Below are 16,931 nucleotides of genomic sequence, written 5' to 3' on the forward strand. Positions count from 1 at the left end.
GATTGACTTACTATTTACTCTTAAGGTGTTCATTTCACAGATTCTCAGTGAGGAAAACTCGATGCTCTAATCAGTGTGGTTTGCTGACTTTGCAGACTATAACCTAAATGTCAGCGGATTCTCATTATTGGGCCAAAAAGAAATTAACTCCCTGCAGCTTACAGTTCTCAAAACTGCTCTTAATTGGTGAAGCCACCAGTGCAGAAAAGTAAATTAATACATTTTTCAGAAACTTCATCAGAAGTTGATCGAGCCACACCTCCATCTTGTACCGGTTTAACCCCCCAACCCCCTGTTCCACCTCTGTGTGCATCCAAACAAATCCTAGCAGCTGAGCTGAGAGATATTGATTTGTGGGGTACAACATCTTCCATAACATAATATCTTCTGGGAAGCAATGATGCAAATAAAATAAAACAACTGCAGAAAATGAACAAATTTGCAGTGCGTGTTATTAAGTACCCACAACACTACAAGTAACGGATGCCAACAGAGGATACGGTGTTTTCCATATGAACCGCAATAACTCTCCCGAATTTTTTCAGTTAAAAAACGCGTTGTAATACCAGACTGATGTTTTATTTATCGGCATATTGCAATCGCTGTGATACAGTGCTCACCTTCAGTAATAAATGCTTAAAAATTAGAAGCGTTAAATGCAATATTATATTTGTATGGCGATCTTCCTGCCCCGTGTTGGTCGTATTTTTATGTCAATTCAAATGAAAACAACCCTGTTGTTAGCAGTGACAGGCTGTGTAAAGTTATTTACAGTAACCATATCAATGGGACCTGGAAAAAAGCTTTATTATGTCTCGGTTCGAGCCGCATCTGAAAGCATTCATCCTCGCGTTCCTGGCTCGGTCAACCGCGTCATTCAGCGCCCATTTTGAATTAGTTTTCTGTCCGGTCTTTTAATGTGGCTTGTAGTAATCATTAAAAAAAATACAGTGATTGCGCTTAAATTTAGGTTTCATGAACACTGCGTTTACTATCCATGACCAGTCTCGTTCGCGTACGTCCTCTTGATGTCCTTCACCATGTAATGGCATCCTACAATAAATGTATCTGGAGGAATAAAAACATATGTGTGACCTATAACTACGTACTGGGACACGTTGGATTTAATTCGGTCCTTCGCGGTGCAGAATGCATTCGCCTGCATTCGGCGTTAAGGTGTAATTACGTCATTCTAGGTGGAAACAAAGCCTCTTTCGTTCTTTCAGCTGCACGCGCGCGCGTCAGACAGCGGGCTGCTCCGCTGGACGAACTCCCTGTGCAAACCGGACTCCGGAGAGCGTCACAGGAGACCAAGAACTAACGAGCGGGTTGCAAACCAGGCGAAAGGATGTTAACTATTACAGTTATTATTCTTTATTCCGTGCCACGGTGAAGGAATGTTCGTGGATTAAATGCAACGGAATAATGAGCAGCGCGCGCGTTAACTTTGCTTCACCAAACGTGTGGTTTATATATTGATTTTTTTTCCTGAACCAGTGGACACCAGATGGGATACTGTAAAAGGTGTGTTCTTGATTTCTTTCTTAGCTGAGAAGCACTTAAAATGAAAGCTTTGGATGGTTAATGCTGCTAGTAAAATCAGTAATTCTCAGTTACGTTTTATTCCTTGCGGTATCGTAGTATCATAGGATTGTTACTGGATTCAGCATCTTCCCGTATTGCTAGTAAAGAACTTCCACTCAGCTGATATCTTCATAAATCGATCACGTGTTACATAGCATATAATCGTATGTTTTTCTCTTTATAAGTACAGATGTTGTCAACATTGACAACACTTGGGTTTTTGCGCATGTTCTGTGTGTGTGTGAATTGAATAAATGATTAATAACATACGTACTGTATTGAAATAATTTTTAAGTAACTATTCATGCTGAAATAATATAGGGATCTAGTTTACAAATGCAGTCACATATTTAGTGTTTAATTCCCAATCTCTTCTTCCTGTGCAGTTTTTTGTCTCTTCTCTAAAATAAGAATTGGAGCACCCGTAGTAATGGATGCAGTGCCAGAATACTCCCTTTTCCTGGTAAGGATTTTGGAGGAACTAGACACCAAATACAGCACTGTGTCCTACCAGGACCTGTGCAAGTCCCTGTGTGCCCGCTTTGACCTGGTCCACCTGGCGAAGCTAAGGAGTCTACTGTTCTACACAGCATGTTTGGACCCAAGTTTCCCTGCCACTTTATTTAAGGACAAGATGAGATGCTCAGTAGAAGACCAGCAGTCTAAGAAACTTATGGTAGCTGCAGACATTGTTACCATGTTCAACCTCATCCAAATGAATGGTGGGATGGCCAAGGACAAGCTACCCATGAGTCACAGACCCAAATTTCATAAAAACCAATCCTTTGAGTCCTGCAGGTCCGATACGGATGTCTACAAATACAATGACTGCGATAGGGCATATGACATCCCTGACAGAAGGTGCCACCACGTTTCACGGAACTCGCCATGCCCCAAATCTGACTGCGGCAGCTGCCAGGCATTCATGCCAAGCTCAGACCCCAACTTCCTCCTGGGAGTCACCAAGGATCTGAAGTGTAGAGCAGCGTCACTGGATAAGCTGCAGCATTTGCCTCAGTATGTCAGAGCCAGTCCCCCTCCGTGTGAGATGCAGAGCACTTACTTCCCCATGGAAATCGACAGCGAGTCCGCCACTGATCAGGACTCATTGCACATCAACCCAGGTGGCAAGGACATGTACCTGCCCAACTCCGAGCCGTTCACTGTGCACTCGTGCGTGCAAAAGCGGAATATCTTTAAGGAAGACTTTCACAACCTCGTTGCCTTCTCACCCCACGTGATCTCAGCTGAATCCAAGTCCGGTACCAGAGAGAGGGGTGATTACCACCGGAGGGAGTTGCATAAGCCACCCACTTTCTTCAACCACAGCTTTGAGTTGCCATACAGCAACCCTTACTTCGATCCCGTCAGCTCTCCCATCCAGAACAAAGGCAGAGTGAAGCATGAAAGTCTAGACGACTTGCAAGCGTCCACGTATTTCGGGCCAACGACAGTCACAGAGTGCGTGAACACCAGGAGGACGTCTGGGAGACAGGCCAGGCAGTCAGCTTGGCCTGTGAAGAGCCTAAGCCTCAATACAGAGGAGGGCCCTGATTTTGAAAGGACCTTCTTGAACAACAAGGTCCCAAAAGACAATCATCGCCATAACATCAGCACCATTGACAACAACCAGCACTTTCAGTGTGCCAAAGAGATGTCCATAGCATCTCCTTCAGGCTTCTCCAAGAAGTCTAATGGACCAAAAATGAAGGACATGAGCTCTGTTGCATGTGGCCCGAGTGTTGAAAAGAGAGAAGGAGGGAAGAGGTTTAAAGACAAGAGTATCAACTGTCCATCGATTCAGGTTCCTAACATAGACAATGGATTTAGTGTGGGGACCCAGACAGAACAATCTGAACAAAGGAAGCTGAAAGACTACAACATGGCCACCAAGTATGGGGAGAGGCCATCTTTCAAACACTCAGAAGAGGACTGTGAGATCATAAGTGATGATATAAGTGACATTTTTCGTTTCCTGGATGATATGAGTGTTTGTGGTTCCCTTGGAATTACCCAGTCATCCTGCTACAATAGCAACGGCTCCCTCTCTCAGGTGACCAAGTCAGATGGTGACAGCTCACCTGAACGCAATACGATCAAACTGGGCAAGCCTATCATGAAACTAGATCGTCTCTTGAACTCTCTGGAGAATCCCGACGAGGAGCTCAAAGCAAGCGTCAGCAAACTGGTCCTCAGAATTGGTGAGATCGAGAAGAAGCTCGAATCTCTCTCTGGAGTGCGTGGGGAGATTTCACAGGTCCTCTCAAAGCTCACTAGGTTGGATGAGAAGATTCAAGAACCAGAGGCAAACGGGAAACCCTGCGATGGCGGGACAGTGCAGCAGATCCAGACAGACACGAATCTCTCACCTCACGTTTTTCAGTGTCACACCACCGGTCACAACGTCAAAGTGGAAACGAATGTAGACTGGGGCTGCTCGGACACCAGCGGCAGCGAGAGCCTCAGGGTGAAAGCACTGAAGAAGAGCATGTTCATCCGCAGGTCATCAAGGTCGCTGACAGAAGAGAACAGTGCCACCGAATCCAAAGTGGCCAGTATCACCAACTCGCCTCGGGACTGGAGGACAGTCTCCTACTCTAGCCATCCAGTGGAGGAGATAAAAGAGAAGGACAGGCATGGCGAAGGCAAGGACAGACACAGGAAAGCCAAAGAGGTAATAAATAAAGCTCAGCTTGTTTTTGTTCTTGCAATCGAAGTTACAGAACTTTGAAAAGAGAAAAGACATCAAGGCACTGTAAATTTCTCAAAGTTGTACATTTGAAGCTCATTGCAAACAATACATCATGAGCTAAGCATATTTCTCCTCTATACTCAGCTTTGAATGGGAGTCTTAACCTTAGTTCCTTAACTTAGGTATGTTTTAATTGTGAGATTGTTCCTCAAACTCAATACCTCAATTTCAACAGAAACTGATGTAAAGCCTCTTGCTAAGACTGAGTCTCTTTGGCAATGATAACTACTTTCTGTGGTGCCGTAATCACATAGCATTCCACCAATCCCCTACTCATCTTGTATGCTGAAAGAGAAATGGGATTGCCTTTGTAAGGGCACAATGAGCTAAAAGATGAATGTAGCCAAATTAGGCATGCTGTTGTTGTAGGACTTCAGGAGAATTTGTCACTGTAGATCTCCAACCACCTTTAGAGTTAACACATTCATCAGCTTAAACCAGGAGCACTGGGGCATTACAAATCCTGAATGCAAATGAACAGCTAGAGATGGCGGGAAAGATCCACATTTCTGACCCAATGCTTTTCTCCACATTAGCAAGTATGGGGAAAGAATGTAATTATTATCATGTCCTTGGCACAGGCTGAGGTCTGTAATAGAGGAACTAATTTGTAATGACAGCTCGAAGAGCGGCTTCTAAAGGTAATTGAAAAAGGGTCTTCACCTGAATTGTGACATTCTCTGCATTTGGTAGTGTAAGCACCTTCATGCTAAGATAACAGACTTATGTGCCTCCTCGATTGAAAGGAGAGAGCTGTTAGCTCCAGCTGGCTCTTACGCACAAGGAAGAAAATATGTATGAGGCATAGTGGAAGAGCAGCAGGAGCCATGCTGCCGTTTTTTCGATCTTATTCTATTCATCTGGCACCAAGAATTTGTTATTTAGAACACATTCTGTCAGAATAAAATAGCTGACACAACAGATACATGCATATGAATCTCCCCTTGTCCTTTTGAAACCTCTCTCTCTCTCTCGCCTTCTCTCACTCTCTCACTCCCTCATACTCACCATCTTTCACCTTCTCTCTCATCCTCACATTCTCTCTCTCATCCTCTCCTCCCTCTCTCACTCTCACCCTCTCACCTTCTGTCTCACCCTCTCCCTCTCATCTTTTTTCTCTCTCACCTCTCTCTCTGACCCTGTCTCCCTCTCTCTACCTCTCTTTCTCTCTCTCTCTCTCTCTCTCTCTCTCTCTCTCTCTCTCTCTCTCTCACACACACACACACACTGTCTCACCCTGTTTCTCTCTTTCTCTCTCTCTATCTATCTATCTATCTATCTATCTATCTATCTATCTATCTATCTATCTATCTATCTATCTCTCTATCTATCTCTCTATCTATCTATCTATCTATCTATCTCTCTTTGACCCTCTCTCTTGCTTTCTCATGCTGCTTCTCTTTTTGGGAGTTTATAAGTGCATCACTGCCACACATCGCATCTCTGGAGTCTCTCAGGCTCGGATTCATTTTACTGAATGGCACCTCAGGGAACTGATACTTAATCAAAACAGAGTAACAGAGAGAAGTTAGCAGTGTGCATTTCACAACATAGTGTTTGTGGTGGACAGCAAATCAGGAAGTTAATCATATCATTGTTTTTCTATTATAAGAGTTATGTAATATAAACAAAATTGGTCTACTTTTTTGTGTAAGAGATTTTTCTTGTCACTTGAGAATCTCTTGAGATTCTTTACTCAGCAAATAATAATGGAGGTTCATGGTGTGTTTCTGCTGTGCCCAGATGTGCTTTAGCACAGCAGCTGAATTCCCCACAGGACAACAGTGGGTCAATGGCTGCCTTACATCACCTGTCCTTGCTATGCTCATGTTCTGTAGTATGTCCATCTGTCTCTCTCTCTCTCTCTCTCTCTCTCTCTCTCTCTCTCTCTCTCTCTCTCTCTCTCTCTCTCTCTTCTCTCTCTCTCTCTCTGACACATACTTCGGCTACAGTTTTTTCACCCCATTAATCTCACACCCATGCTCACTCACACACACACACACACACACACACACACACACACACACACACACACACACACACACACACACACACACACACACACACACACACACACACACACACCTTTTGGGCTGAGCTCTAAGGGCTTAGGGTATGACAGGGCTCATCCAGTGAACTCAACAGTCTCTGTGAGCAACTGAACTGTCAGCAGGTGTGAAGAAGTAAGAGAGCTGTCATATCCAGCCTGACTTTGAACACAGCGTCCGTTGGTTAGCAAGCTGCGCTGCTGGAGAAAAAAACCAAAATGCGAGCCATTCCTTCAGTTCAGGAAAGCAATGAGTTTGACAGCTGAGCACGCTGTTGTCTCCACACTGTCCAAGCTGAAACAGTTGGTGGGACGGATCAGAGATAAGATATGAGCAGGCTAATCGGAGTTTATACAAAACACGAATGTAATTAACATTTAGCCACTAATTACATTCAATGGATTTGGAGTCAGAACACAAAAAGAGACTCTGATAAAATATCCTTTGTGTATTATTTTAAACAGGAGCTTGTTAGGCCTTGATTTGAAAGTAGTATCAGTGATCTTCATACATGAAGATAAACAGTATCATGATATCATGTACTATGCAGAATCACACAGGTCCCAGAACAGTGGTGATTTTATCCACGGTTTTCAATGTTTTGTTTATCATGAGAAGAATATGAATGAATGAATGAATGAATGAAGCAAGGAAGGAAGGAAACGGATTTATTTAGCGCCTTTCAAGATACCCAAGGTCGCTTTACAAATAGCTCTGGTACTGTATATGAAGAGATTTTGCTAGTTCACTTGCATACAGTAAAAGTGAACAGGGACAAACGAGATATTTCATATTATATCACATAAAAAATATAACTGTAGTCAGGTGAATTCTGGGTGATCACAACAGGACAGAGCTTTAGGTCTGCAGATGCATTCAATACCAACATGGTTATTTATAGCATGTGCAATTACTGTAGGGTTCATTGTATGCAGTAACACTATTGTCATGTGTATGGCAACCACTGGGATTCAGCTAGCAGATTTGGAATCTGTGGAGTTCATCTGCAAATCAGAGATTTTCTATTTCCGTTAGCCACTTGGCCCTTATGCAGCCCTATAATCTTCGGTGCATCCCGATTTTTTGGAGAGTCGAGTTCTTGAGGGAGCGGAAGTGTTATCAAACGCCAGGCTCTAAACATCGTCCAAAACGCAAGCGTCCTCGGGGCACACGTGCCCTTAGAACAACCTTTACTTCTTAAAACTCTTCCTCTGCCTTTCGGAGTGATGCCGCGTGCCATGCACAGCGCTTTCTGCAGCCCGTTTGGCCTGCTGCATGCTGATTAGCGGCGGCCTGCTCTTTGCTGGGAGGGCCAAGCTGGGCTAGAATGAGACCCCCTTCTGTAGTCCCTCATGCTGGTTTTTAATTTGCACCTGAGTCCAAGCAAGGCAGAGCTGCTAATGAGTGGAACAACACTTCAGAGAAGCCTTTTACACCAATAGGGAGGGAGAGAGCAAAGTTTTCTACATATGATTCATATGATAAAATATGACTCCTCAAATTACTGTACATGTGGTTAGTGAATTGAATGTGAAAATGGTAATGGGTTAACAAATTTTCATTACATTTTAAAGTAGTCCAAGAATTAAGAATCTCGTTTATTAAAATATCTCTTGCTTTAGAATTTAGAATTTCTGCTTGTTTTTGTTGCTTTTATTATATTCCCATTCATATCTATTTTCCAGGCAATGTTGTTTTGTTCATTTTGTCAAGTGGAAAATGCAGCATATTTTCAAAAGCCCTCTCCAAATCTTATATTCATGCATCCTGTTCATTCTGCAGCAAAAGCGTTATAAACCAATGACCAATCATTTTTGTCAGTTACTGAATAATTTTACATTTCATTGGTGGCCTCTACCTATGAACATTTAATGACTTAAACAAGGTCATCTACAAATTGATAACGCACAGGCGCTTCACAAATTTTTACTTGCTGGTGGTTTATTCCATTTGACCGTGACGTATTGAAGTATATCCATTAATGTTTACGTGTCTCAATTTGTATACCACCCAAAGTGAAACCGTAAGCACTGAAACTGTAAGTGTAAGCAGTTAACAGCATTTACAGATTCATGATTTTTACATGAATTACATTTTCAGATTTTTGTGTGCACACTACATAAAAGCTTCCCATTTCTTCCTCATAAAACACAAGCAGCAAAGAAACGTTGCAGTCGGTAGACTGCGTATCCTGTACTCATCATGAAGTGCCCGCGTTTCATATACTTGTGTTGCCAAGTCTCCAGACAATCACCCTTCCTCGTTCATTCTGAGCGCTCTGTGAAGCTCACTTATTTTCGGGGGCTCTTCACATCCATCCTAACTAGATACCAATACGCTGGCTGTCATCAATTAAGCAAGCTGATTTTCGTAGCCATTTAAAAACTCTTAACCCCTTCGTCATGTCTGCGTTTTCTGCCTTCCTGTTATTCTGCTCGCCGGCCTGGGCGGTCACCTACATGCCCTAGTTTTTGTGTTGTTTACATAAACCCTTCTTCCAAGAAATAACGTCACACTGGGAAAGAAGGAGCGAGATGCGAGCGTGAAAGAGAAATTTCGTTATCAGGAAACGGCATCAACCAAAGAGCACAGAGCTGTGAAACCACAAAATCAAACTTCTAACGAGCAGTTGGCGATAGCGGCGTGGCCACAGCAGCTAACTCGGTCCGCCGTCTGAGGCGCGGTGTGTACTGCTCTGGAGGAGAGTACCTGTGAACTCAAATAGGGCAGAATACGAACGAGGCTAACAAGGCACAGGTGCTTGTGTTTAATACGTTTAATGATCGTATCAGGTGATCAGGTATTGGCAGGTATGGGGGAGGGGTAGTGGGCGTGTCATGGCGTACCATGACAACAAAGTCATGACTAAAGTGACTCTGTTGCGAAATCTAACGTCTCCCTCACGAACAGCAATAAGCACCCGAGGAAGAGATATTAAATCCAGCATAATGCCGTGTAAAGGTCTACGAGCATGTTTTCTGCACCGTAAACGAGACGGAAATAATTTCTGCGAACGCGACACTAATATTTTAATGCCATATCTCTTGGCAGTTAAAGCCCACAAAGCCAGAAGTCTTTTGTTTGCTTGTCTCCTAACTTACAGCTGATACAGCACCGCCTGCACCTACCGCTGCTAGTGTCTCAGTGTTCTCTTATCATCCATCCCCAGTGCAGGGACTGGAGCTCTTGGTTTTTGTGCTGCCTGTGAGGAAAAGGTGGTTTCAGAACAGCTGAAGCAGTCGCTTAATGACTGCTGCACTGATTTTGTTGTGGTGTTCCACAAAAAAAACAACACTACTTAACTATGTGATCACCATTTGACAAATTAAAGCTATACATGTATAGGGTACTGTTAAAGCAAGCAGTTAATGAAGAACCAATGTCCACAATTCAGTTGAGAAAATCTGGGGCTTTCAGAACTTCTAAACCAAGACTGATGCTAGATTCTTTTGCAAATCTGATTTTAACCCTTCATAATGGTAGCTCAACAACATACTAACTAGTGTTGTTGTATACTATACCAACTAGTGTTGTAGTATACTAGCTTGGTGTTGGGGTCCTGATTTCAGATCAGTTTCAGGGCCTCCATTTTCATATTATTTACCAATGTTCCCCTATTCATTGCTCACAGACAGATCGGCAGTACGACCCTCACCAAGCTCATCGTTCCTCCAAAGCGCCCAAGGACTCCTACCTGGTGGAGCAGGTCTTCAGCCCACATCATTTCCCCCCCTCAGTCAAGTCCCACATGAAGAACAGTCCTCTCTACACTGACCTGCGGCTCTCCGGCCTGACCGAGGGGAAGAGGCCGCAGCCCTCCTGGACCATAGAGGAGTTCAAACGCAACTCAGGAGACAAGAGCAAACTCAGTGCACTGGAGCTACAGGTGAGACCCTTCCCTCACAACCACAGGCATTTTTTGCTTCGATTACAGCCTCCCTTGGTCAGGTCGGCCCAATCTAGGTCGATTTGGGCTGACCTATTTGTTGCAGGTGTTTACCTCAGCAGTGTTTGGTTGAGATTGGATTGCCCATTGGAGGCATGAGATGATAGAAAGCTTTAATGACATCTGTGACCCTTCCTGGTCTTTTATTGAAGGTTGTACTGAATTAATGTCTTTGTGCCACATTTGGATGAAGACCTACAGGTCATTTTGGACATCATCTCATGTGATCTAATAAGACAGCAATTCAGGGTGAAATGTCTCATTGACACAGAAAGCCTGAAGCCTAGAAATTTGTCAGTATCTGTGCCCTAAAATCCACTGTTATATCAGACGTGTCTGTTTACTTTAGTTTAAGGCGTTCAGTGTTCTTTGCCTCTGACAACATTTGTTTACTCTTCGCTATCTTGAGAGAAGTCTGTGTATAGATGCCATGACAGAGGGCACAGGCGAGCTGGAGATAGCGCTCTTAAATCCCTTTTAAAAAGCATAATCAACCGTCTGCAGGATCCGAACAGTCTATGCCTGAGAAGGTTTGTGGCTTTTAACAGCCACATTAACTGCCCTTGTGCTGCTCAAATACAAAAGGAATAATCCAAACGTCATTGAGGCACAGTTTTGGGTTGTGTGTGTGTGTGTGTGTGTGTGTGTGTGTGTGTGTGTGTGTGTGTGAGAGAGAGTTGGGCGGGTGGAAAGTAAGCTCCCATCACAGCCGCTGTCCTCAATTGTGAGGCTTTGCTTTTTAAAGTGTGCACCTCTGAGTCTTTTCTTATACAAGGCACTGCACGGGAGCTGGTGGAGGCGAAGTCAGCGAGTGGTGCTTTAGTGATCCAACAGAGGAGCATGCTCAGATCACAACCCGCCATTGGATTAGGGAGCAGAATTACCATCACAGCGTACTGAGGAAGGAGCTGAAGTGCAGACCTTTTCTGAATGGGTAGACATACGCATGCTCATTTGCTATGTGCTGCAGAGATCGCTAGACTTATTCTTTGATTGTTTCTGCACAAATGCTGCATGAATACAGCGCCGAATATGTGCTAACTGTAACTGCTTTCAGCTTGCACAGGCTACAGTCCTGTGCCTGTGTTAGTGCAATGCATTCAGTATGTGCAGTCAGCTAAACAGGCTATCTATTTAAAAAAGCATTGACCCAATGGACAAAAATGGAAATCGCTTTTTTCAGAGAAGGCTAATAAGATAGGTAAAGCAGAAATGTGCACATTGTAGAGCTTTTTTTTTCCTTCCACCCTTGACAATATATTATTTCCCAATTAACAGCTGTGTTCATTCTCTGAATCCGTATAATGAACACACTGCAGATGAAATGGAATTAACCTGCTTTAGCAAACATAAAGCTCTGTGTAAAATATCCTTAACAAAGCCGAATGCGTTGACTTAATGTGATTCCACTCATACCCTTGGCTGCCGGCTGCAAGCGTGCTAAGGAGTCACGTAGATTCCGAAAAGGACCCTCCAGTTTCCCTCCAAAACTATGCCTCGCTAATTTTGCCCAAAATGAAACAGCGGTGGTCTGTTCCAAAGGGGGATAAAAGTAGAATAATGATCCCTGCACGCCAGCACTACTGATGCAAGATTACTCCGAAGCTTTGTCGAGACAGTAATGCCTGCTACGCACTTCAAAGCGTTCGCGCTAAACCCACCAGAAGAAGGTTAGTCGCCTAAGCACCAGGATCCTGGTACCTGCTAAATGTCACCAGTTATTCTAAGCCAAACAACACAGAGAAAGGCAAATCGATCAACAGCCTGTCGAGTGAAGTGTCAAGACCACTTGTCAAGACAATTTGATGTAATAGTGGGTCACAGCAGATTAGGAGATTAGGATCTTGATGTTTGGTATTGGTGTTTGCAATAAAACAAGCCCTAATTTTGTGTTGAGTATAATTGCCAGGTGACAGCGGCAGGGATTTTTCCATCGTGTGGGGAAGAGGCTCAAACCGGGAATGAGTGGGAGAATGTTACAAGTTAACGAAACTTTCTTATGGAGAGTTTGGAGCTTTCATGCGAAGGGAAAAGTCTTACAGCCCACATCCATCTTCCCATAACAAATGACCTCCAATGCACTGACACTTCTGAAAAGCTACAGAGGCAGACCTGTGGGGCTCCACACTATGATTCATATAGATATCATGCTAATTGTGAACTGACATTCAAAATATTTCAAGGGTGAAACACGTGAAAAATGGCGATGAATAAATTGCAGACTGTCAATAAATGTCCACTTCACAAACTGCATTCTGGTGGATTTCATTGTGTTCTAAGTGTATTAAGTGTATTTTGCAGCACTGGTTCCAGGTCAGGTCTTTGAGCCTTATTGTTTACATATCCCCAGCCAACCAGAGCCAGATAATAATGTTGCTGGAAGTTGTCCTGGTAGTCCTGGATGCAATAATACAGTTAGTATTTCTCTAAATTAGGAACCTTGCAGATGTCGTTTGGTGATGGTCCTTTGTACTTAAGCAATACTTTACATACCATGAGAAAACACTGCAGTTCCACTGAGCTACCACTGGGGGCAGTGAGTATGTGCAGTGTAGACAATTTCATCAAATTCACAATTTATGAATAGCCGTTTTCCTTTCGGTGTGTGTGATATATTTTATAAATGAAGCCCTGGGAACAGGAGAGGGCTTAGCCAGTTAATGCTTTAAGCAGCACAAATAAGTCTGCAAATTTTTCATCAGCCAGTTCTAGGGTGGCAAATTGCTGTCAATGATTGCGAAAGGAAAATAGATCTCAGCACAAGGGAACGGGAGAACTGTTGAAGTCTATGGAAAAGCCCACACACACCATTACAGCTTCAGCATGTGAAGAGAATTCACACTGGAGGAAAAAAAGTATTACCCACAAACGATGATTCTTTTCTCTCTCTACCAAGGCATGTGCTCACTAAACACATTTTTGACAGTTGAAGGTGAGCATGGACTGCGGCAATTAAAAGCAAAATTAAATTTCACACTACTGTTTCTGGAAAATGATGACAATCAGATGAAAATCAGACGTTTGTGTATAAAAACTCTTTCCTCAATGGGAGATATATGGGTTTATCGACAGAATATAAGATATAGCTCACTCAAAGTATGGAATTCTCCAGTTGAGATGATACTATTTATTTGAATTTTCCTTATAAAACCCTCTTGGGTGACTTACTTCTTCACATGGACAACTCGTCCATGCATAAGAGAGCTCAAGACACATAGACAAGGCTTCTGTTTCCTTGTGCTGTGGACTTGTTTCCTCGTGAGATTATTGAAAACTATATGATGACACACAATAAGTCTAGACATTCTCAAGCAATCTCTCACCAGAATTTTTCCAGCGATCCTGAAAGAAATTCTCACAGGGGTTCTCGCAAGGTGACTGTCAAACAAAGTCAAAGCGAGTGTTATCATGGTACTCTTGTCATGAGCAGTTCAGCCTTCTGCCCCTAACTCATTAGCAAGACATCAGATAGCCCAGCATTAAAGTGATAATAATTAAATGCTAGCAAGGCTCATGTTGCCCTTAAGCAAGGACACAATTAAAGTGCAGTCATTGCCATTCAAAGACTTCTCACGGCACCAATCGATGGGTTCACTGTGTCTTGGGAGTGCAGCTTATTTTCCCTGAAAGTCCTGAGGAGCTGATGAGTTTGAAAGCATGTGGAGAGCCCATATTGCTGGAGTCCGACAGTATTCCCAGGCCCAGGGATGAGGCCTGCTGCACCGTCCAATCAGCACCAGAAGCAGAGGCAGCATTTTATTGGAGCTCTATCAGGAGACAAGACTGGCTCATGGTCGCAAGTGAACAGCAGTCATGAAAGAGCCGTTGCCAAGAACTGTGCTAATTCGGGGACACTGCTTGAATCTTCCGTATGATTATAAGCTCAATATGTCTCAAAACGCAAACTCTGCAAACCCTTATGTGCAAGCCATGTTTCTGGGTTTGTCTTATTTTTTTTTTTCTGTATGTATGTACAGTGTGAGGTGTCTGTGTTTCTCCACAGCTCCAAGGTCCCACCATCTTGCACGGTCTCATCATTTCATCCGAATGACTTATTTGCCATTTAACCCTAGATGTCATTTAACGCTCCGGTGTGCTCCACTCCCCTCCCTGGCACCACCCGTTTACCACTTTCTCCCCCCACCATCGTTCCATCACTCCTAATTCAATTAAAATGGCAATATGCAGGCAGCCTGAAGAATTCCACAGAAGAGTGAATGTGTTGCTCTAGTAATCTCTCTCCAGTTTGGGTTGACGAGTGGACAAGGGTCCCATTCATCTTCCCCAACCTTCATTTCACACCAAGGGCCCCAGTAACGTTAAGGCCCGCTGCACACTAGTGGTTTCTTCCCTCGTTTGAAGCACTCACCCTGTTCTCTCTCTCTGTCTCTCTGTCTCTCTCTCTCTTTTTCTCCACAAACAGACCCAGGAGTCACTCAACCCCAACAATCTGGAATACTGGATGGAGGATATCTACACGCCAGGCTACGATTCGCTGCTGAAGCGCAAGGAGGCGGAGTTTCGTAGGGCCAAAGTGTGTAAGATCGGTGCTCTGATTGCTGCGGCTGCCTGCACTGTGATACTGGTCATCGTCGTGCCCATTTGCACTATGAAGTCCTGAGGCTTTTTCTGTGTTGCCACAGAAACACACAACATCTTGTTTTGCTGAGGCAGACCTGGATTCTATGCCTAGATTAGGCCTTGTTGTGCATATAATGGAACTTTCGGTAGTGAATGTCCATTCAAACGACTGATAAAACCAGTGTTTGGCTTAATCCAAGGGAAAGTAACCGGCCTTAGAGTCTACCAATCTAACAGTGTGATGGAGGAAGTTCTACAAATAGAATTCACTACTGAAGATTGTTGTTTAAATTTTGTCTTTTTTTATTTCTAGTAGTTGATATTTTACTTAAAATTATTTGTTAATATAGATGAGCACTTTTATGGAGAACAAATAATGTACTCTTGTTTTATAACCAGTATTTGATGCACCAGATTAATAATCTGTTTAAATTCTGACACCTTTGCGTTGTCGCAATAGACACTACAAGGAAGGAAGAGGATTAAATTTTTTATTTTACTATCCTATGAGATTTATTTTTCAGTGAATTCACAGACAGAATGTGATGGGGGTGGAACAATGTTTATCTTTCTGACAAATAAGTTATATTGGGTTTGTGCAATTTTTTTCTAAGAATAAACTGAGCTATGAACAGATAACTATATATTCAAGAAACCATGTTGGAAGAACTGAATGTATGAAGGGTCATTACGTACTTTATGTAGAAGGTGACTCCTCTAATGTTTACTTCTTATTTACATAGTACCAATCTACAGGTAACTTTCATTTGATGGCAATGGTATTTATTTAAGAAACCAACTGTATCTGTATAATACTGCTTCTTTTGATCTTTTATGGCTTTTTTGTTTCAGAACTTATTATAATGTACTTGAAGCTCATTACTTTAAAGTGACTCAGTACTTAGAAAATAGGAAATATATTTGAAAGGGAACCATACACAGCATACACAATGACAGTTCCACCCGAATCTACATCTATACTGAGATGTAGGTTATATAACACTTCAGAGAGGCCTTAGGACTACTGAATGCCAGCTGCCAATTAGTCAGTGTGAGTTTCAGTCAGGACTCTGACATTCATAGAGCTTAAAGAATCGATGGCCAAGATGGCTGACTTCAGGCTGCAATCAGCATTCACACATTTCTTGTTTTATGAGTGATGCAACACATCAAGCACTAATCTTTGATTGGAGTAGTTGCTGTTTACACAAGAACAATTGCTACTGAGGTGAAAATATTGAGTCAATTGTTTGCCTCTAAATAGCTGTTCTTGTTTTGGTTTAAGTCATCTGCTTGTCTGCTTCCATCTGTAGCATAACAATAGGGTTGACACTGAGATAGAGAGAAATCGGTTATTTTGTTTATTAAGATTTGCAAGTAGGAGTGGACTATGTTTAGAGTAGGCTTCTCTCAGTAATGTAACTGCATTTGTGGAGACTTACCCTAACACCTACTCCTTGTGAAATCAATGACACTTCAGTAAAAGCCTTCAGTTTTTTTCGTCAACCATAGCTCGGAAATGTCCCATTCGAAGAGCCTAGCCTCTTAATTTTATGTAGGCTGCTTGAATGTGAAATGTTTGTGTGATGGACAAAAAATCTGTCAGGTGACTGCCTTCACCAGGAACTGTGAGTCCTAGTACACTGTAAGACCTTGTACATAAAATTCAGGTTCAAAGTTCATCATGTAAAACAGGTGTAACTGGAATAATAATCTAATAAAACTCTTACTGTTCTGACTGTTGAAGATGCGACCCAGGTTTTCCTTGAAAATGCTGCTAAAATGACCCACTTTTATTCCGTTTTCTGCTTCTTTCCCTTCTTCCACCCCATTCATATTCACTTCTTTCGATGACTAAAGGAGTCATTTGTATTCTTAACACGTCCCTTTCCTTCACACAGGAATATAAGGTAGATTAAAGGAAACCCAGGAAACAGAAGCTTGTTATTTCTAATTCTGTGACAAAGGATGATGAAGCTTCTTTTTCATCTAATTGTGAGGAGTCTACACACAAATCCAG

The 16,931-nt window shown here is 42.8% G+C and overlaps 1 protein-coding gene across 1 annotated transcript; it reads left to right on the forward strand.

Moving 5' to 3' along the window:
* The first annotated feature begins 1,225 nt into the window (after positions 1 to 1,225).
* On the forward strand, positions 1,226 to 16,657 carry minar1 (membrane integral NOTCH2 associated receptor 1). The gene is made up of 4 exons (XM_077023007.1): positions 1,226 to 1,524; positions 1,971 to 4,258; positions 10,016 to 10,270; positions 14,754 to 16,657. Exons 2-4 carry the CDS (start codon positions 2,015 to 2,017, stop codon positions 14,949 to 14,951), a joined length of 2,697 nt encoding a protein of 898 aa, XP_076879122.1. The 5' UTR covers positions 1,226 to 1,524; positions 1,971 to 2,014; the 3' UTR covers positions 14,952 to 16,657.
* The last annotated feature ends 274 nt before the right edge of the window (positions 16,658 to 16,931 follow it).

This window comes from Brachyhypopomus gauderio, chromosome 12, assembly GCF_052324685.1.
Source record: "Brachyhypopomus gauderio isolate BG-103 chromosome 12, BGAUD_0.2, whole genome shotgun sequence".
In the NCBI taxonomy this organism is placed as follows: Eukaryota; Metazoa; Chordata; class Actinopteri; order Gymnotiformes; family Hypopomidae; genus Brachyhypopomus; species Brachyhypopomus gauderio.

Coding starts and splice junctions, on each gene's coding strand:
- minar1 (XM_077023007.1), top strand. CDS start 2,015: ATGGATGCAGTGCCAGAATACTCCCTTTTCCTGGTAAGGATTTTGGAG. Junction 4,259..10,015: donor GACACAGGAAAGCCAAAGAG/GTAATAAATAAA, acceptor CATTGCTCACAG/ACAGATCGGCAGTACGACCC. Junction 10,271..14,753: donor TCAGTGCACTGGAGCTACAG/GTGAGACCCTTC, acceptor CTCCACAAACAG/ACCCAGGAGTCACTCAACCC.